Raw genomic sequence first — 20,064 nt, forward strand, 5'->3', positions numbered from 1 at the left:
AAGTCCCTTTTGCGTTTTTCTCCTTGCACAAAATTCACATCTACTGATTTGTCACTCTTGAGCCGATCTTCTTCTTGCGCACACATAGTGATCAGTTCATCGATGCCCCATTTGTCTTTCTGAGTGTTATAAGAAACCTTGAGCTGCCCATATTTTGGAGGCAATGAGTTCAAGGCCATGTGAACTAAGAACTGGTCAGTCATGGGTACTTCGAGATCCTTTAATTTCTGAGCAAGATCAACCATCTTGAGAATGTGTTCTCTGACACTTCCCTCACCATCAAATTTCATAGAGGTAATTTGAGTGAGAAAAGTCCCAGTTTCAGCCTTGTCAGATTCTTTAAATTTTTCCCCAACTGCAGCCAAGAAAGCTTTTGCATTGTCTTGTTTCGGAACACCCCCTTTAACTGATGGAGCCATAGCCTTCCTCATAATCATCAGGGACATTCGGTTTGTTCTCTCCCATTTTTCAAACTTTGCCTTATGATCTGCAGTGCTCTCTACAGTAATTGCTGCAGGTTTTTCCTCCCTTAATGCCAAATCGAGATCCATAAGGCCAAGAACCATTTCAACATCCTCCTTCCACTTCTTGTAGTTAGAACCGGTCAGAGTCTCAATATTGTTGAAATTGAGAGATGTCATATGAGGAGCTGCAAAAAACCAAATATTAATTTTATAGTTGTTAGTCATTAAGTGTCAGCAAACAAAAGAAAAGATTACATATAATCTCTTCTCAACACATAATCGTATAAGCACAGCATCATCTTTGGACAGAAACCATTTATACTAGATTTGCATAGCCAAAATATTGAACACAAGGGCAATTTACATAACTCCAACACTTTTGAGCAGATGAAGAAAGCAATCTTGTCAATTCAATATTTCACTATACATTGATTCATTTGTTTAACTTGAATAAATAAACACTTTTGAGCAGATTATTATTCACTTGATACAAATAAATCACATGTCCAATTACTTAGACAGCAAGCCAAAATCAACAAACTAAACACTTTTGAGCAGATTAGTTGTTGAAATTCTTGTTTATGATTCAAATCTCAAAATCAGTTTGACTTTTGACAAATAAGATATGAATCCAAAAGGTCTTCTTGATTGAGTTCCCAGTATTGTAACTATTCTTGAATGTTGTTCTCTGCACAGAATAGCAAACACAACTGGGGGAATATATGGTAATAATTGATTATACATCATGATCATACGATTTAATTGTCAGTATGCAGCGGAAGCATTTAATGACATAAGAGCAAAACATATAGATCATTCATATCAAGAGTTAACCATATATTGAATAAGGAACCCTAGCCATGTTGGGTTGGCTCTGATACCACATGTAAGCAGTATATGAATAAATAAACTACTGCAACACAGCAAACCAACACAACCCTAGGATTACCAACTAATATTATATTCATCATAACTAGAGATATACCAGTTTATAATCTGTAAGACACTTACCTGTGGGCATCGCCATTTTGAAGAAACAACCGAAGAAGAAGTCTTCTACTTCCAGCACACAAAAGTCTCTCTTCTAAGTGAATAGGGTTTTAGATAATATTGAGAGAGTACATGAGGAAGCAGGGACTGCAACTATATATATCCAACCATATATCTAGAGATTCACTCGGTCCAGCCTATTATTAGAAGGAGTGATTATCTCTATCTCTTAACAAGTTTTAGTCCTATCATGACTCTATATACTAGTATATATTTGATAAGGATCGAAATAGAACAGCTGCAACGTATAGAACTCCACAATTCTTGTCATACTAAAGCTCTCGGACTCCTTGTGTTTCGCATAACTAGTATAACTAGTTAAACGCCACCCAAGTGGTCCAGTTGCAATCTCATTGTTATTCAAACAAGTTTTACAACAAATACATATAAGAAAAAGGAAAAAAAAGGCCATAGGGATCAACTTAAAACTACAACTTGAGGATACTACAAATTCGGAGAAGAAAACTGAGGAATGCCTCAACAATGTTTGACGAGTGGTTGGCCACTGAAGTGCCAATTGCCCCTTCTTCAAACGTGTCTCAGATGGCGTAACTGGGGTTGGCAAGGGCTATATAATAGCTTGTTTGTGTGGCCCTGTGGTGCATAACAAGTGCAAAAGACAATGCCCCAAGTAAAGTGTTTTGACAACACGACACTTTGGAATGCCCGAAGTTGATAGCATGAGCAAAAGAGAATGCGAAAGCGGAGTTGATCTTGTTTATCTAATGACACAATCCTGCTGAGCTGAGGATTGAGATGTATGAATGTTGCAGCTGCTGTGTTGTTTAAGGACATCATTTAATGGCGGTTGTTTAATTTCCTCTTTATTTTCTTGATTTTGACCACATATGTCATGTCTGTCTTGGAATAAGCTAGCAAGCTCCGTCGTCATTCATGGTTGGGGGTGGTGGATAGATACAAATATCCGAAGAGTTTATAGTGGGGATTTCTAAGCATGTTGGGTTCACAATTATGTAAAATATATGCCAAAGGTTGTTTGCATATATCAGCTAGTGTTTAGTTAATGGGGAATATGTAAATGTCGCAATGATGTAATTGTTTTGCAGAAATCAATGTTTTAAAGTATGTTGAGGCAAAACTGACGACTGGGAAGAGATGATTGCTCCTGCTAAGTGGGGTAAGCCGGCGATGGGATTTGTGAAGCACTGAAGGACGGAGGTGAATTGTGACGGCGCATGGATTTCTTCTTTATATCACAGGGAGGATTTGGTTGGGTTGCACGATCGCCAGTTGGCTGCTTCGTTGCAGTTGGTGGGCTGGAGGTTTCCCATGTTGTTCTAGCATTATGGCGGAGATGGAGGCTATTAGGGCTGGTCTTACAGAGTAGAGTGTGTGGAACAAGGATGGCTAAAACTGGAGACAAAGACGAACGCGAAAGTAACTATGGACGTTTACCAAATAAAAATATATATAACTATGGACATGCCAATGATGGATGAAATCTTGGATACGTCAGTGGAAGGAATGGTCCATAACATCAAATTCTTGGCTTCACATTTACATACTATAGTTTTTAAGTTTGCTTTTCAGCTGCGTTTGCTGTTTGAGAAAACGGTGGCATTTCTTGCAATAGGTCTAAACCTATATGGATCTTTGCACTATAAGGAAAAAGGTCTACAGATATGGAATAGGTCTACATATGTGGAAACGTCTCTACTTGTGTTTATAGAGACTGTCTCCTTAATCGATAGAGAAATGCAGATACAATTTGGTGAGACAACGTACGTTACTGATGGGCTGGTAGCTAACTAGGTATAAAGAACGTGCATGTGTGAACTGTAAACCATGTACTACGAATCCCTTCCTCTCAATTCCAACCTCTTCTCTCTCCCTCCCTCCCTCCCTCTCCTATTGGAGTTCTCACTAATTTTCTCTAATATTATTGGTTGTTAAGTCAAATATATTGATCTTGAAACTGAGAAAATAAATAAATAAATAAATAAATAAAAAGAAGGCTACTTGCTGGACCAACAACTTGAAAGATAAAATGAAAACAAGGCCATCTTATTAACTAGCTTTTTAGCCAAAATGATCTCTGAGATTTGCATAACATATCACTTTGGTCCCTGAGATTGAAAATCAATAGAAATGGGCTCTGAGATTGTCCACTATCCATTATTTTGGTCCTTCCATTAAAAACTATGTTAAGTGTCCAGAGCTCTTAGCCGGAAGTTTGGGCAATTTTCAAAACTTCGTAACTCAATCATTTCTTAACTAAATTCGACCCATAATATATCAAAATGAAGATAGGAAGTTGTAAAACAATATTATACCTATTTGAAAGCCCAATGGTTTTCAGAGATGGCCCGAAAATAGCCTAAAAGGAGACTGTTCCGAGGGAAAACTGGAAAACTCGCCAAAAACTGGGTAAACTTTAAACTTTCATAACTTCTTCAATACTCAACGAAATCGAGTGATTCAAAAATAAAAATCATACTTCTCGACGAGAAAAAGATAATGGTGCCCTTATCGACAGCTAACTCAACGTGATTTGGCCGGAAAAAGGCTCAAAAGTGGCGAACTCAACGACCAAGACAGCCCTTTTCGAGCAGTTTTCTGGACAAATCACAGCGAGTTAGCCTTCTAGAAATGTACCATTCTCTTTGTCTCATCAAGAAGTATGATTTTTGTTTTTGAATCACTCGATTTTGTTGAGTATTGAAGAAGTTATGAACGTTTAAAGTTTACCCAGTTTCCGGCGAGTTTTCCAGTTTTCCCGCTAACCAGTTATCTTTCAGGCTATTTTTCAGCCATCTCCGGAAACCATTGGGCTTCCAAATAGGTATAATATTGTTCTACACTTTTCTATCTTCATTTTGATATATTATGGGTCGAATTTGGTTTAGAAACGATTGAGTTACGAAATTTTGAAAATTGCCCAAACTTCCGGCCAAGAGCTTTGGGACACTTAACGGAGTTTTTAACGGAATGACCAAAATAATAGATGGTGAACAATCTCATGGCCCATTTCTATTGATTTTCAATCTCAGGGACCAAAGTAATCTGTTATGCAAATTTCAAAGACCATTTTAGATAAAAAGCCTATTAAATTACTCGCTGCAAATCCTCTTTGGTCTTATTTGGTATAAAGGTTGGATTAAAATGGAAAACTTTCTAAATTCAAGGCACAATAGGTAGAAAAAAATGACTTTTCTTTTTGAGATGATTAGAAAGGATTAAACATGAAGGAAACTTCTCAATTTTTGTCCTACCATTTTGAAAATGATTCGAACCAATAAGTTTTATTCATAGTAATCATTCTTCTACCCCTAAGTTGGTCAAACATTTTCATTTCTTCTTCAAACATATCTTGATTAAATAGTCTCTTGTCGTTACAATCCAGTGCTATATACCAAACTTTGTCTTTGTTTGGTTCTCAAAAGCTCTTTTCCTTTTTAATCTCCTCGTATATCTTCGTCTAATCGCCTTCTCCGGCTTTTCGTTTTCTCTCACTTACACTATGCAACAAGCTAGTGAGAGAGAGAGCTTGAAATTTTTGGAGAATAAGACAATCTCTAAAGGAAATGTCAAATCATAAGTGGAATATTATGTAATCAAATTTGAAGGTAAGAGCAAGCTCCAATAGATATGTCAATTCTATGTGGATTGACATATGAGTTTTCATATGTCAAATTTGACATATGAAAAAAGGTGATGTTAAATAATTTTTAATTATTTTATTATGCAGGTCTCATTAATGCACTAATTATAAATATTGAAAATATAGTTTAATTGATTTCTTCTTAAAATGGGTCCTATAAATATAATTTATAATAAAAAAAACATATCAGTTAAAAAAAGAAACAATCTAACATTTCCATGACAGCCATCAAATTAACATTTTGAAATTTATCTTTTGACATCTCCTTTAGAGATATTCTAAAAAAATGGAGCCGATTGGGCATTTCTTTCTTTGCAACATTGCTCTGCTCTGTGTGTCAGTATACAAAGTGAAGCATTTCCACAACAATTAATGTAACAAATTTCAGTGTCTCCGCAACCCCAAAAAAATGCAAATAAAAATTTGGTATAAATCCCGTGAAGCACGTTAATGCACAAAATTTCATGTATTTATTTCCACTTTGTCACACTAGATCAGTAGAGCCCCATTTCCCGTGAACCCATAAATACCTCATTCACCAACCCGACCCAAATAACATTAACTCCCCCCAACGTACTCAAACCTTTATATATACCTCCCGACTGCCACTCACACTCATCCACTCCCAAACTTAGTCCAAACTTCTTCTTACAATGGCTCCCATCTTCTCACCCCTACTCCTATTTCTATCTTTCTTGTGTTTTTTCACATTAGGGGCCATGCCTTTCACCGTCATCATGTCGGATTCCGGCGTGCCGTCCGACCTTGTGGACGGACCACAAAACGGGTTCTCCGTGAACAAAGACGGAGCCCGAACCGATGCCCGTGAGCAAGAAGCGGTCTATGACATCATGCGGGCAACAGGAAATGATTGGGCCACTGAAATTCCTGACGTGTGTCGAGGCCGGTGGCACGGCATTGAGTGCAAGCCCGACAAGGACAACGTCTACCACGTCGTTTCACTCTCTTTCGGGGCCCTATCCGACGACACCGCATTCCCGACATGCGACCCGACCCGGTCTCATATTTCACCCTCCATCACTAAACTTCCTTACCTCCGGACCTTATTTTTCTACCGTTGTTTAACCTACAATCCTCAGCCCATCCCATCGTTTTTGGGGCATTTGGGTCCCACACTTCAGACATTGGTTCTTAGAGAAAACGGGCATGTGGGTCCTATTCCTATTGAGTTGGGCAATCTCACCCGTTTAAGTGTCCTTGACCTCCACAAAAACAATCTCAACGGTTCAATTCCAGTGTCCTTGGGCCGGATCACCGGTCTGAGGTCGTTAGACCTAAGTGGAAATACGCTAACCGGTTCAATACCCAATTTTACCTTCCCAATTTTGAGCATCCTTGATCTGAACCAAAATCTTCTAATGGGTTCAATCCCATCCAGCATTGGAGCCTGTCATGCCCTAATCAAAATGGATTTGGGTCACAACCGCCTCGCAGGCCCACTTCCCGACTCCATCGGCGGCCTGAAAAGCCTTATGCTGATGGATTTAAGCTACAATCGACTCAAGGGTCCCCTTCCAATGTGGATTCGAAGCTTAATCTCCCTTCAAACCTTGATCCTCAAGGGAAACCAAATGGGGCCCACCCCAATTCCAAGTGACTTGTTTGATGGTATGAAGGGGCTAATGACACTAATTTTGTCAAACATGAATTTGCATGGTCCTCTACCAGCATCATTAGGTCGGTTGCCGAGCCTCCGCGTGCTTCATCTCGACGGGAACAACTTCAACGGTTCAATCCCAGCTAGTTTTAGGGAGCTGAAAAATGTGAGTGAATTGAGATTGAATGATAATTGGCTAATGGGTCCAATCCCATTTGGAAGAGAAATGGTTTGGAGGATGAGGAGGAAGCTAAGGCTCTATAACAATTCTGGGCTATGCTACAAGTCTAATAGTGGGTTGGAAGACAATTTAGACTCGTCATTCAATTCTGGCATTGGTACATGTGGTACACCGAAACCGTAAAAACTCTCTGCCTCGTTTGTTACATCGAAGTGTTCTGACTCAACGTTTCATTTAATATAGTTTAAAGATCTTGAGCTCTAATTTTATCGTTGTAGTTAATAATATATATTGTATAGTTTAAGTGTGTAGTACTATTTTTGTTTATCCCAATAAATAAGTTTAATTAATATTTTGGTTGGTGAATTACCTACTTTAAATTATATTTCAAGGTCTTTGCCTCTTTTGTGGTATTAGCTGGGTTTGGTTGCGAAAGGATCATCTGATATGTAGTATATTTCTCCTTCATCTCCCTTTATTCTGTGTACATTGGTAGGAAGATGTCTAATAAAGAGTCAAAAATAACCTTTTACTCTAAATTTTTCGGTGCATTGAAAATAACTTAGCATATTTTTTTTTAGAATACATCCATATTTTTACATTAAGGGAAGATAGGGTTTCGCTAAGTTATACAATGAACAACTTAATTTGGTACCGAATTCACCATTCACGAAATTCAAACCTAAGACCTCTCACTTCCAAGTGAAGAGGAATATCACCAAACCGTAGTACTAAGTGGCAACTTAGCATATGTTACTAGGAAATACAATCTTTTTTTATACAAGTGTATTCTAATTTAAATTTATTTGCATTGTGAGGAGGGAAATTCGAACTTAAGTGCATAGAAAGAGCACATTTGTTTTAACCAACATGACTACGCCCACATGTGCTATGTTACATGGAATACAATAAAAAACGAAAAACCAAAATAGAAAAGAAGGAGAAGGCGAAGAAAGTTGAGATACGTTATGACATAAAACTAATTGACAATATAAACACTTTATTTAATGTGGAATTAATACTCCCAAACAGAATATATTCCAATTAACGACAAGTTGATCTACAAACTACCAAACAAATGAAGAAGAAATAATGCATTACATATAATCCAAGAATAGCAGTGCATCCTTCTAGAACTGTCACTCCATATAAACCTTGATCGACAACTGCCAAATTTTATGAAAGCTCCAATCAAACAAAGGTTTGTCTTCTAGGACTAACAAAAAACACTGCCACTTTGGTACGGCATCGACTTGTAGGTTACCATTTTTGACTTTTAGTTTAGTAAATTTTAAGTTAGATTTGGATAAGAGATTTTTCAGTGTGCTCAGAACAAGAGACGATATATCACATTTAATTATATAATTTGAGAGATACTTGAAATAAAAAATAAAAAAAAAATCCACCACTTATATAATAATATGTGACATATTGCCCCGTATTCTGAATACATCGAAAATCTCTCAACTTAAGTAAGGCTATTGTCCTCAACGTGTTAAGACTTAGAGCAGTTCCATCGGGGAACTGATAGGCCAACACCCAGCCAAAAAACCAGTCCGGCACCCAGGCTATCCACTCCAGCTTAGCATTTTGACCAGCACCCAACCCAAGCCAGGCAAGACACCGGCCTAAAATCGACAGACCCACATGCCGGGCCATCTGATGTCAGCTGGGCCATCAACCTCCTGCACGATCAACGCGTCGCATAGACATCTTGGTGCAGAGCTCCTCGAGGCTGAGGTTGAAGAAGACCCATTTGCAGGCGGAGCAAAGGGCGGCAAGGATGGGGGTTTGGGGGCCTTCGACGCCCTCCTCGAGGCTAAGGTTCAGAGAGAGAGAGAGATAGATCTCTTCCACTGTGTTCTTCCCATATCCCTTCATCTTGTTAATGGGTTTCTTTCTTCTGCACATTGGAGGGGAGCGGTGGGGGAGCTTCTGAGGCAAAGACAGGGGAGGGGAGTGGAGATGCATTTGTTAAAAATTAAATTATTATTTTATAATAAAAATTAATAATATTTTAATAAAATTGACTAGGGTATTTGGTTTTAGGGGTAGAGATGCTTTGGCCTATTACTGTTTACTGGAGTCTATTACTGTTCACTTAAGTGGATAAATGAACTGAGTGTTGACACAAAATCTTTAGAAATGAAATTACTCTTACGTTTCACCTTACAAAAAAACATATTGCTTTTTGCACCGTAAGCGTAATCACATCACCGTGTTCATAGTATTTAAATTTTTGTCGCTTTCTCGAAGAGATTTTATATAATTTTGGCTAATTATTATTGTCATCACTTGGGTTGTGGTACTTTTTAAATTTTTTTGATCAATTATTTATAGGTAGAGATGGAGAATCAACTCGTTCCAGCCACTTTGGCATATCCTATTACTTATTTGATGCTTCTTCTTGCATTAGTATTGTAGGGGAATTTCGCAAACAACAAGAGTCAATGAAGTAGTTCAATTTTAAAATGCAGCGTAATATGAACAATTAAAAGTTAAAAATCACTTTGAAAAATAATTACAGAAAAGTTAAAACCTTCTGGGGGCAGATGAAATGGTTGATTCGTATTGGTAAATCAATAATTATTCACCAACGATCATTTGGTTTAGTGAAAGTTGTTTTCACTTGGTTCAAGAAAGTTTTGACTTTTGAGATCGACTGAACAATATTTCCACAAAATAAGGTGTTAGCTGTTAGTATTATTTTGTCATTAGTATGTGATATTTCTCTTTATTTATAAATGAAAAGTTTTAAATTCGATTATCGTCAAAGACGAATTTGAATCACAAACATTGCTATTTCATTACTCACCCGATTCCTTTTAGTGTAAATAGTATTATTTGTTTTTTTAAAGAAAAAAGGGTGTTAGTATTATTCCACTAGGGCAAGTAAAAGGTTTTGAACCTATTCACCATCTATCATATAGTTTGAAGGAGAATGTGAAATCTCTTGCTTTTTGGATATTCTTCCTTCTTATTGCAATCATGCAATGTTATCACATCTTTTTTTTCTAGATCAATGACACAAATGACACATTCTTTATATACCAGTGAACTTGATAATTTCTTATTTCTTGTGGATGAATAAGGTCAGAAGAGGATCATACAGAGAACAAATAAAACATTAGCACGTCATTAACATCTTAAAATTTGTTGTCTCTAATATTACTCTTATGAGATAGCACCATCTTTTTTAAATTTATCTATAGATAGTGAAAATGAGACTATTTCAAAACATTTTGTACAACTTTTGGTTGATTTTACATACTAAACTAGATACTAACTTTTGTAGACGTCAAAACAAATCAAATATTTGGGTGAGTATAGATTAGCATTCTAAAATAGTTAACATGTATTCTCGTGAAAGAATTTAAAAGAAAAATAAAAATAGAGAGAAAAGCTACACTTACCACATTTTGTAATGTAGGTTATTTTTTTCCTTAAAAAAAAAGTAAATCAGCTGGTGACTTTCTTACGTCAATCCACCATTGCCGAGGTCAGGAAGACTCACAGAGACATCAGAGAAAAATACAAAGTGCATAATGACATTTTAACCTTTTAAATGTTAAATTATGACATGTATGCAAAACTAATAGGCAATGGAGTCATCACTTGCAAATAACATCTACTTGTATACTGTAGAGAATGAATCCTACGTTGATGGGACGATGGTGTTTGGACCCAAATTTACACCATCGGCCCATGTAATCAAGGCCGTTGAGTGAGCATAGTTCTCGACCGTCAGATGGAAAAGTGAAGATATTTTTGTTAAAGGATAATATTATGATTTTCTATCATAATAATTATTTTTTAATGATGAATTATCTTGATTTTTTCCTGGTACAAGATGGATGAGATGTAAATGTAGTTCAATTTGATTTGGGATTCTTGGAGTTAAGACGCGTGGTGGATTGGGAGCATCAGAGCACGTTATTAAGAGTCCTAATACACTATTGCATTGTTGGCAAATGGAAATTGGCAGAGATATTAATGCTTGCATAAAGATGAAGATGTTAAATTGGAGATGGATAGCCACGTGTGAGTGGATTTGGTGGAGCCATGCATGCATATCATTATTTCAAGTCAAGATGCTTATCGGCACTAATTGGTATATGCTAATATGCTATTAATTAGCAAGAGGTGGTTACATGTTGGTAAGTGATAACAATCTTTTTGCATGAGATTGTTATGAAGGAGGACTTTGATGTTGGCGGCAGCTTTACAACGCGAGCCGTCAGGATGAGGATGATACTTATAAATACAGAGTCGCAAACAACGGGTAGAACTCCACAAAAATCAATACAAAATTGCCCTGCGCAAACTCTCACAACTTGAGATCTTTTTCTTTTCCTTTTTCGCTGACACATCTTCCGTTGGCATCAACAGCACTGTGGAAGCAACCGGTGATATCTTAAGTCGGCATAGATAGCTCTGTCACCGTAGAGTCGGTTGGTCTCGCAGTATCTTCCGTTGGCATCAACAGCACTGCGGCGAGAACGGTCGACTGCCTATCCAAGTCTCGGTCGAGAAGGGTTTTCGAATCCTTGTTGGTCGAGGTCATCTCATTAGCCTTCTCGGCGAGGTGGGGTGTTACAGTTATTACATTCGGCACATTGTAAGCCGAATTCGGTTCGTGAACTTCGCAAATTAGCAGCCTTGTCTTCAGGCTCGAGAGCCCAAGAGGCCGAGAATTGTTCCTTCCTCGGCCGCAATCGCAAGACACAGAAGTCAGCAGCGCGCTCAACGCAACATCAACAAATTTACTCCTCGGCCGAGCCTCGGCCGACGAGTTGGCACGCCCCGCAATCACCGAAGGACGTAGTTAGCTTAGAATATATTCGGCCTGCGCGCCACGCAGGTTTTGTAATTTCTAGGGTCAACATTTTGGCACGCCCAGTGGGACACAGTGCTAATACTACGAAGTTTATATGTTATATCAAGATTCCAATCTGGCTCAACGTAGCCGATTGTACGAGCTCTTGGAGGAATTGAAAAAACATAATGAGGAATGCAAAAAATCTTTGGAAGCAGAAAAAGTTCTTCGTGGCCATAGAGAGATGCAAAAGTCATTCGCTTGCATGTTGAAAATAAAAGCTCCTGTTACCCTGCAAGGGCAATGGGTAAATGAAGACAGGGCTCGATTTAATGCCTGGCTAGATGAAGAACGTTTTCCTTACGTTTCTGATTACAGATCAATTCCATTTGAAAAATGGTTAGGTCCAAAGGCCGGGGGGCAATTTTTCGCTCCGGCCACAATCAAAATTCGGCCTCAAAAAATTGTTAAGGCGGCCGAAGAAATACTTAGGCCACCTGTTGTTTCGGTCGAGATTCAAAGTGTGGTAGGCCTAGACGAAAAAGTTGAAGTTTTTGAGCTAAAAATCGACTCAGAAAATGATTCGTCAGAAGAGTGCTCCAATGACGAACAAGACCAATACACGACTTCAAACCATAAAATCACATCGATTGATATGGTAATTGAAAACATAGGTCTAGCCGAAAAAATCACGCCAATTGATATGATTATTGGTGATAAAGCCGATATGGAGAAATCCCGTTCGGCTAAGTTGCTCGAGTTAAAAGCCGAAATTGGTGAAATAATTATGCCCGGGGGGCATAATACTTGTTCCACACATTCGGCGGCTGAAAATGCAAAATATTTTGCCGAGTCAAAAATATTTGGGAAAAATTCTTTATTCGGCCTAGAGCGAAATCAATTTGAAAATTTTGATGCAAAAAGATCTTGGCTTGGAATAAAACATCGTTGGCCTCCTCCTGATTATGGTTCGGCCACTTTTATTTTCGTTTGCTAAAATATTAAATAAATTATTTTCTTAACTATTCGACTTTTTAGGCCGATGCATAAACATAAAAAGGGGGTAGTATTGTTTTGACCGATTTGTGTTCGGATTTAAGATTTATTCGGCATATAACATATCATGCAGAAATTAATCATGGCATGAACTGTTCTAGCACGAAGTGTTACAGTTTGGCGTCAAAGCAGGAGTTGAATCATGGCATCTGCAATTAGAGTCTCGGCCAAAAGAGTGGTTGCCGAGCCATTCAATGCACCTGGGATTGGTTTGGCCGAATATATATATATATATAAAAGAGTTTAGCCGAACTCTCGACTACCTTACAAAAGCCTCGGCCTTGGCATATATAAGCCTCGGCCAAAGCTGCATATATATGATTCGGCCAAAACTATATATATATATATATATATATATATATATATAAAGAAAATGGGGATTCTCGGCCACAACTATATATATATATATATATTGGGGGGTTGTTTTTATTGAGGGCATTAGAGACTCGGTGGACGTCAAATCTTGGTCGAATGAGTGGGTCTGAGTTTCAATGGCCATGTGGGGTCGAGGGTTCATGATTTATCTTGGTCATGATAAATGAGTGATATTCAACTGGAGGAATTCAGCACAGTATTTTGCCGAATAAGTTTTTATTCGGCGGTGGTTTCTCCAATAATTCTCGGCCATATGTTTTTCTCGGTCACTCGGAGGTAGTCAGTCATCGGTATTATTATTGGTAAATCAGTATTATTGGATGATCAGACTTGGTGCATACAGCTGAGCTATCAGGGATAGGGCCGAGTAATCAACCGAGCTACCAAGAATTAGTCATTGCTGAGCCTTGCATATAGAATGATGGCTACGAACAATTAATTTCCTTAAATATTCGGCTTATGAGCCGAAGTTTAAGGAAATTGGGGGGCAATGTTTGGACCCAAATTTACACCATCGGCCCATGTAATCAAGGCCGTTGAGTGAGCATAGTTCTCGACCGTCAGATGGAAAAGTGAAGATATTTTTGTTAAAGGATAATATTATGATTTTCTATCATAATAATTATTTTTTAATGATGAATTATCTTGATTTTTTCCTGGTACAAGATGGATGAGATGTAAATGTAGTTCAATTTGATTTGGGATTCTTGGAGTTAAGACGCGTGGTGGATTGGGAGCATCAGAGCACGTTATTAAGAGTCCTAATACACTATTGCATTGTTGGCAAATGGAAATTGGCAGAGATATTAATGCTTGCATAAAGATGAAGATGTTAAATTGGAGATGGATAGCCACGTGTGAGTGGATTTGGTGGAGCCATGCATGCATATCATTATTTCAAGTCAAGATGCTTATCGGCACTAATTGGTATATGCTAATATGCTATTAATTAGCAAGAGGTGGTTACATGTTGGTAAGTGATAACAATCTTTTTGCATGAGATTGTTATGAAGGAGGACTTTGATGTTGGCGGCAGCTTTACAACGCGAGCCGTCAGGATGAGGATGATACTTATAAATACAGAGTCGCAAACAACGGGTAGAACTCCACAAAAATCAATACAAAATTGCCCTGCGCAAACTCTCACAACTTGAGATCTTTTTCTTTTCCTTTTTCGCTGACACATCTTCCGTTGGCATCAACAGCACTGTGGAAGCAACCGGTGATATCTTAAGTCGGCATAGATAGCTCTGTCACCGTAGAGTCGGTTGGTCTCGCAGTATCTTCCGTTGGCATCAACAGCACTGCGGCGAGAACGGTCGACTGCCTATCCAAGTCTCGGTCGAGAAGGGTTTTCGAATCCTTGTTGGTCGAGGTCATCTCATTAGCCTTCTCGGCGAGGTGGGGTGTTACAGTTATTACATTCGGCACATTGTAAGCCGAATTCGGTTCGTGAACTTCGCAAATTAGCAGCCTTGTCTTCAGGCTCGAGAGCCCAAGAGGCCGAGAATTGTTCCTTCCTCGGCCGCAATCGCAAGACACAGAAGTCAGCAGCGCGCTCAACGCAACATCAACAAATTTACTCCTCGGCCGAGCCTCGGCCGACGAGTTGGCACGCCCCGCAATCACCGAAGGACGTAGTTAGCTTAGAATATATTCGGCCTGCGCGCCACGCAGGTTTTGTAATTTCTAGGGTCAACAGATGGACTTTGCATGAATTTATAAGTAAGTTGGGTTACTCCCCATATTGCCAATTGGCTTTATGATAGAATCTCAACTTTCTTCATGGTATCAGAGTAGGTTGCCTCACGTGTGAAGCCCAACGGCCACACGTGCTCCATGTCATCCTGTTTGTGTTGTCCACGTGTTAGGTTTGAAAATTTTTCACACATAAGGGGCATGGTGAAAATGAATCTTACATTGATGGGAGGCATGAATTTATAAATAAGTTGAGTTACTCTTCATATTGCCAATTAATTTTATGGTGCAACCTCAACCTTCTTCGTATATATTTAATTAGGCTTTTTAGCTAAAATGGTTCCTGAAATTTGAATAACTCCTCATTTTGATCCCTAAGATTTGAAATAGATAGAATTGGTCCACGAGTTTATCCACAATCAATCATTTTAGCCATTCCGTTAAAAATCTCTATAAAATAATAATAAAATGACAAAATACCCTCAATTTTGGTCAAATCATTTGGCCTATTGTTTATTAACTTGAGGATATTTTTGTCATTTTAATCCTTATTTAACATAATTTTTCACTCAAGGACCAAAATAATTGATAGTGGACAATCTCAAGAACCATTTCTATTTATTTCAATTCTCAATGATCAAAGTGAGGAATTATGCAAATCTCAACGACTATTTTAGCTAGAAATTCCATTTAAATATTTTAGCATTGTGATTCATTGCCCTTCTTTTATAAAGTTTTCTGTCTTTTGTCACCATTTGGAACAAAGGAAACCCCACCGAGGACGTGGACGGTTTAAAGCCAAATTCATACCAATAATATCATATTTTAATGCAATTAATTGTAACACTCATGCATGTGTAACTACTTTCTTTTATTCCAAAGAAACCTTAATTATGAGTTGGAAGTTGGAACAGTAATGTATCGGCCCCAAATTCAATTATTTCCAAGAAAATTCACCCATTGAGTCAAAGTAACGTGGTGTAAAGTTTCCTTTCACGCTCCAAGATTAGTTCTTGTAGTGAATGACAGAGTGAAAGAGTGTTCGTTTAAGAAATAAGTCGAGATAAATCTTGAGTGTGATAGCTTTGTCAATTCACATATTATAATATAAGTAAAATATATTATTGATTTATCATAAATTCGAGACATAATATGAATATAAATAGATAGACATATTTTAACTGAATTCTTATTTTATATCAACCTTACTTATTTTGAATTTTCACTAGCCAAAAAATACATAAATAATCCGTAATTGAAATTTAACTACTTATTTTGATCTCGATTACAAAACTAGTAACCACTGCTAAACAAAAGAAGTAAATAGGGAGCATTTTTGCTACCACTATAAACCATGGTGTATACTTTTATCATAAATTCGAGACATAAATAATCAAGTATCTTTTCACTTAACTCTAGTAATTTTCACATTAAATGTTACTGTTTCAATTTTGAAAAAAAAATTAACTAGAATTAAGTGAAATGATACTTGACAAATAATTATGTTGATGCACAAAACCGGAGGGGTCTTGGAACAACGTAAATCCGACCGTGAATCTGCAAGAAAGTAAATAACACAAGATGTATTGTGGTTCACCCCAATGTTTGGGCTATGTCCACACTGATATTGTATTTCTCTGTTTGTGAGCCTTGTGGCTTTGTATGTGAGGAAGAGAGCTTCTACGGGTAAGAGAGCTCTCTCCCATGGCCTAAGAATTGGCATCTCTTGATGAGGAGAGTGAGGAGTCATTTTATAGAGAATAAGGGCTAATCACTTATTACATATTTGCCCCTTCATCTATTACATAATTACATTTGAGTCCCCCGAGTATTTATACGAGATCTAAATACGGAGGCCCTAAGTATGGTACAAACAGTAGTCCTTCAAGTCTTCAGTCAAGAGAGTCTTTTGGTTGAAGACTTGAAATTCAGTCCATGTGTGGGCCAAAGTAAGTAGATGTCGTCTAAAACTGATACTTGATATGAGTTGGTGCCCAATCTGAAATGATGCTTAACCAGAAGCAGCACATGTTGCGAGGCTGCTCTGCTTGTGGCTTATGTTGCCTTGGTTGGCTCGGCTTATAGCGTTGAAGGTGAGGAAGTCCCTTTTATAGAATAAGGACTCGCTCCTCAATACATAAATGATGGGCTAGAGTTGATGCTCACGGTGAGGCGGTTGCTCAGCTGGCGGCGATACTCTCTAATGATGGTGAGGGAGTCCTAGAATAAGGGTTCGCTCCTCAATACATAAGTGATGGGCTAAGAGTGATGCTCGCAGCGAGACAGTTGCTCAGCTGGCGGTGATACTCTCTAATGATGGTGAGGGAATCTTTTTTATAAAATAAGGGCTCGCTCCTCAGTACATGAATAATGGGTTAGGAGTGATGCTTGCGGCGAGGCGGTTGCTCATCTGGCGGCGATGCTCTCTAATGATGGTGAGGGAGTCCCTTTTATAAAATAAGGGCTTGCTCCTCGTACATGGATAATGGGTTAGGAGTGATGCTTGAGGCGAGGCGGTTGCTCAGCTGGTGGTGATGCTCTCTAATGAAGGTGAGGGAGTCCCTTTTATAGAATAAGAGCTCGCTCCTCAGTACATAAATAATGGGCTAAGTCCTCCAAGTATTTTTCATGAGGCCCAGTTGAGGCCCAATATATGGTACATAATGTAGTCCCCCAAGTCTTCAATCAATAGGGCCTGTTGGCTGGATACTTCAAATTGAATCCATGTATGGGCCGAAGTGGCGGTTGTTCGGAGGCGGTACTTGTATTCCCTGTACTGAATCTTTGTATGTGAAGCTTTGCAAGTGAAGTTTTGAAGCTGAAGCTTTTGTAAATGAAGCTTTTTGAAGCTGGAGCTCTCGAAGCTAGAGCTATGTAAATGAAGCTTTCGAAGCTGATTGGCATGAGTGATGCTCATGAATGTTTATGTTTGATTGACATGAGTGATGCTCATGAAAATTGACATGAGTGATTCTCATGAATGTTGACATGAATGATAGTCATGAATGTTTATGTATGATTGTCATGAGTGATGCTCATGAATGCTTATGTATGATTGACATGAGTGATGCTCATGTATAATTTTGGAGTACTGGACGTACTTTTGATCACCTGGTTAGTGATAATAGTGGTAGGTTACCGAATAATTTTGGAGTCTGGGCATACTTTTGATCACCTGGTTGGTGATAATAGCGGCAGGGTGCCGAATAATTTTGGAGTACTAGGCGTACTTTTGATCACATTTTAATCACCTGGTTGGTGATAATAGTAGTAGGTTGCCGAATAATTTTGGAGTATTGACTGTACTTTTGATCAACCTGGTTGGTGATAATAGAGGCAGCCTGCCGAATAATTTTGGAGTACTGGGCGTACTTTTGATCACCTGGTTGGTGATAATAGAGGGCCTGACTCTTTTGGGCATATGGTCTTTGCCCTCCACATAACATTCTAGCCCATTATTTTGTGCTTGCCTTTTTTTTTTGTACTATTACCCTCTGATGGGGTTATACAAATGTCTCCAAAAGATAAATAAATCACATCATTCAAAAATAAATCCGATCATCTGTTCAATGGGTCACGCCTATAATTCCCTTTTTTGCATGCCATCACCACCGTAATTATGTCTGCTTCTTTTTATCTTATTTTGCTTTCTGCTTTGCTTTTGCTTTTGTTTCTGTTTTTTCTTTTCTCTTTTCTTTTCTACTTTGCTTTTGCTTTCTCAGAAAATGGGAACATGCATGATGAAAGTGTGGGCATCTTCATTGTTGTTTTTCCTCTTCCGCTTGTTGGTTGTAATGGTCAGTTGGCAGATGGCAGACAAGAGGAATAATTATAGTATTGTTATTGAGAAAGTTTATCTTCTTCCCGTTTTCCACTAGTGCTCGTGGTATTCGCAGGAGATGGGATCGCCGCTAAGGTGAGCCATGTCACAGGAGATGAGATCGCCGCTAACGTGAGCCATGTCACAGGAGATGGGATCTGAGCATCAATAAGGGCGCTAATGTCCCTTATGCCAGGGAAATAATCCCCAAACTTATGAAATAAAACAGTCATGACCCTGTCTATCGTGTAAAACGCCTCCTCAACACCATCTCCATGGTGAATATCAATCTCTACATACAAAACGTGCTCGTGCTGCTTAAGAAGCTCCAAAATTGCAAGAACAATGTCATTCACATAGCAAAACCCAGAAGCCTCACACTTTTCAGCGTGGTGCAAACCGCCAGCCCAATTAATCGAAATATCGCAAATCCCATGGTTGAGCTTCACAGCGCCGCTGACCGACCCGCCGACGTAGGTCTGGCAAAAAGAGTACAACCTATCAAAGGCAAGGCAGTCCTCGTCGACATTGAACCGCTTGAGCTGCCGCAGCTGGTCCTGGAATTTCGTTAGAGCCTTACTTAAATAAGGCCATGGTTGTGTGCCATCCTGTTTTGCAGTCCTCCAAGAATCATCAAAATTTTTCTGATATTTATCTAGCACCTAGTTAAGCAGAGAAAATGCACTTCGAATGGGATAATGATCATCCATAAAGCCCAGCGCATAGAGGTCATTTGCTGTTGTAAGCATGTACTTTATACTCTTTGTGCTTGACGAACTGGTGTTGGTCCGGCGTGTGAGTGGGGTGACGGTGCGACCGACGAAGACGACGAACTCCTTGACACTGGACCTCTGAAAGTAGCCGAAGTGACTGGTATCAGAGGCATTGACCAAGATGACTGGTATCGTACTTTTCCTTCAATCTCTGATTTTTCATCTCTTCTTCACCAATGCCTTTCGCCTTTAGTACCATGGAGCTCATGTCTTCCGGCTTGAAAAACAACCTTTCGGATCTTGCCCCTCGAACCACCACCGTATCCAAGAACCACCTCCTTCCTCAATCCCTCTCATCTTCCCCCCAGTTTTCTCTAAATATACACAATCCTCACCTCGGCTACTGCAGCTCATGATGACATTATGTTGATCATGTCCTGATCTACCGCCTCCCTTTGTGGAAAACGTGACAACAGTTCGTGAGCCGTCGTATCTCGTCCTTGCTCTCGAACTTGTACAAGCACATAACGCACGACTCGGGCGGGTTAACTAGGTCTGAGAACTTCGCTAAGGGAAGAATTTCCCTGATCAGAACGGCGGAGATAGAGTGGAACCCCGGGAATCAGATTGGCGGGTCAGACCAGGCATTGT

General features: G+C 38.9%; 2 protein-coding genes across 2 annotated transcripts; one reads left to right on the forward strand and one right to left on the reverse strand.

Moving 5' to 3' along the window:
• Window positions 1-5,769: 5,769 nt before the first annotated feature.
• LOC126611576 (protein TOO MANY MOUTHS) lies at window positions 5,770-7,285 on the forward strand. The gene has a single exon (XM_050279873.1). The coding sequence runs from the start codon at window positions 5,790-5,792 to the stop codon at window positions 7,116-7,118; it is 1,329 nt and encodes a 442-aa protein (XP_050135830.1). The 5' UTR covers window positions 5,770-5,789; the 3' UTR covers window positions 7,119-7,285.
• An 11,435-nt stretch (window positions 7,286-18,720) lies between these two features.
• On the reverse strand, window positions 18,721-19,586 carry LOC126611922 (histone deacetylase RPD3-like). The gene is made up of 2 exons (XM_050280234.1): window positions 19,461-19,586; window positions 18,721-19,362 (listed from the first exon to the last, which is right to left on the reverse strand). Exons 1-2 carry the CDS (start codon window positions 19,584-19,586, stop codon window positions 18,721-18,723), a joined length of 768 nt encoding a protein of 255 aa, XP_050136191.1.
• Between the last annotated feature and the right edge of the window lie 478 nt (window positions 19,587-20,064).

The sequence above is a fragment of the Malus sylvestris genome, chromosome 17 (genome assembly GCF_916048215.2).
Source record: "Malus sylvestris chromosome 17, drMalSylv7.2, whole genome shotgun sequence".
Classification (NCBI taxonomy): domain Eukaryota; kingdom Viridiplantae; phylum Streptophyta; class Magnoliopsida; order Rosales; family Rosaceae; genus Malus; species Malus sylvestris.

Excerpts from the sequence above, each read along its gene's own strand:
- LOC126611576 (XM_050279873.1), top strand. The coding sequence starts at position 5,790 with ATGGCTCCCATCTTCTCACCCCTACTCCTATTTCTATCTTTCTTGTGT.
- LOC126611922 (XM_050280234.1), bottom strand. The coding sequence starts at position 19,586 with ATGCCTCTGATACCAGTCACTTCGGCTACTTTCAGAGGTCCAGTGTCA. Across the intron at positions 19,363-19,460 it reads CAGTTCGTCAAGCACAAAGA|GTGCTAGATAAATATCAGAA; the intron begins GTATAAAGTACA and ends CTGCTTAACTAG.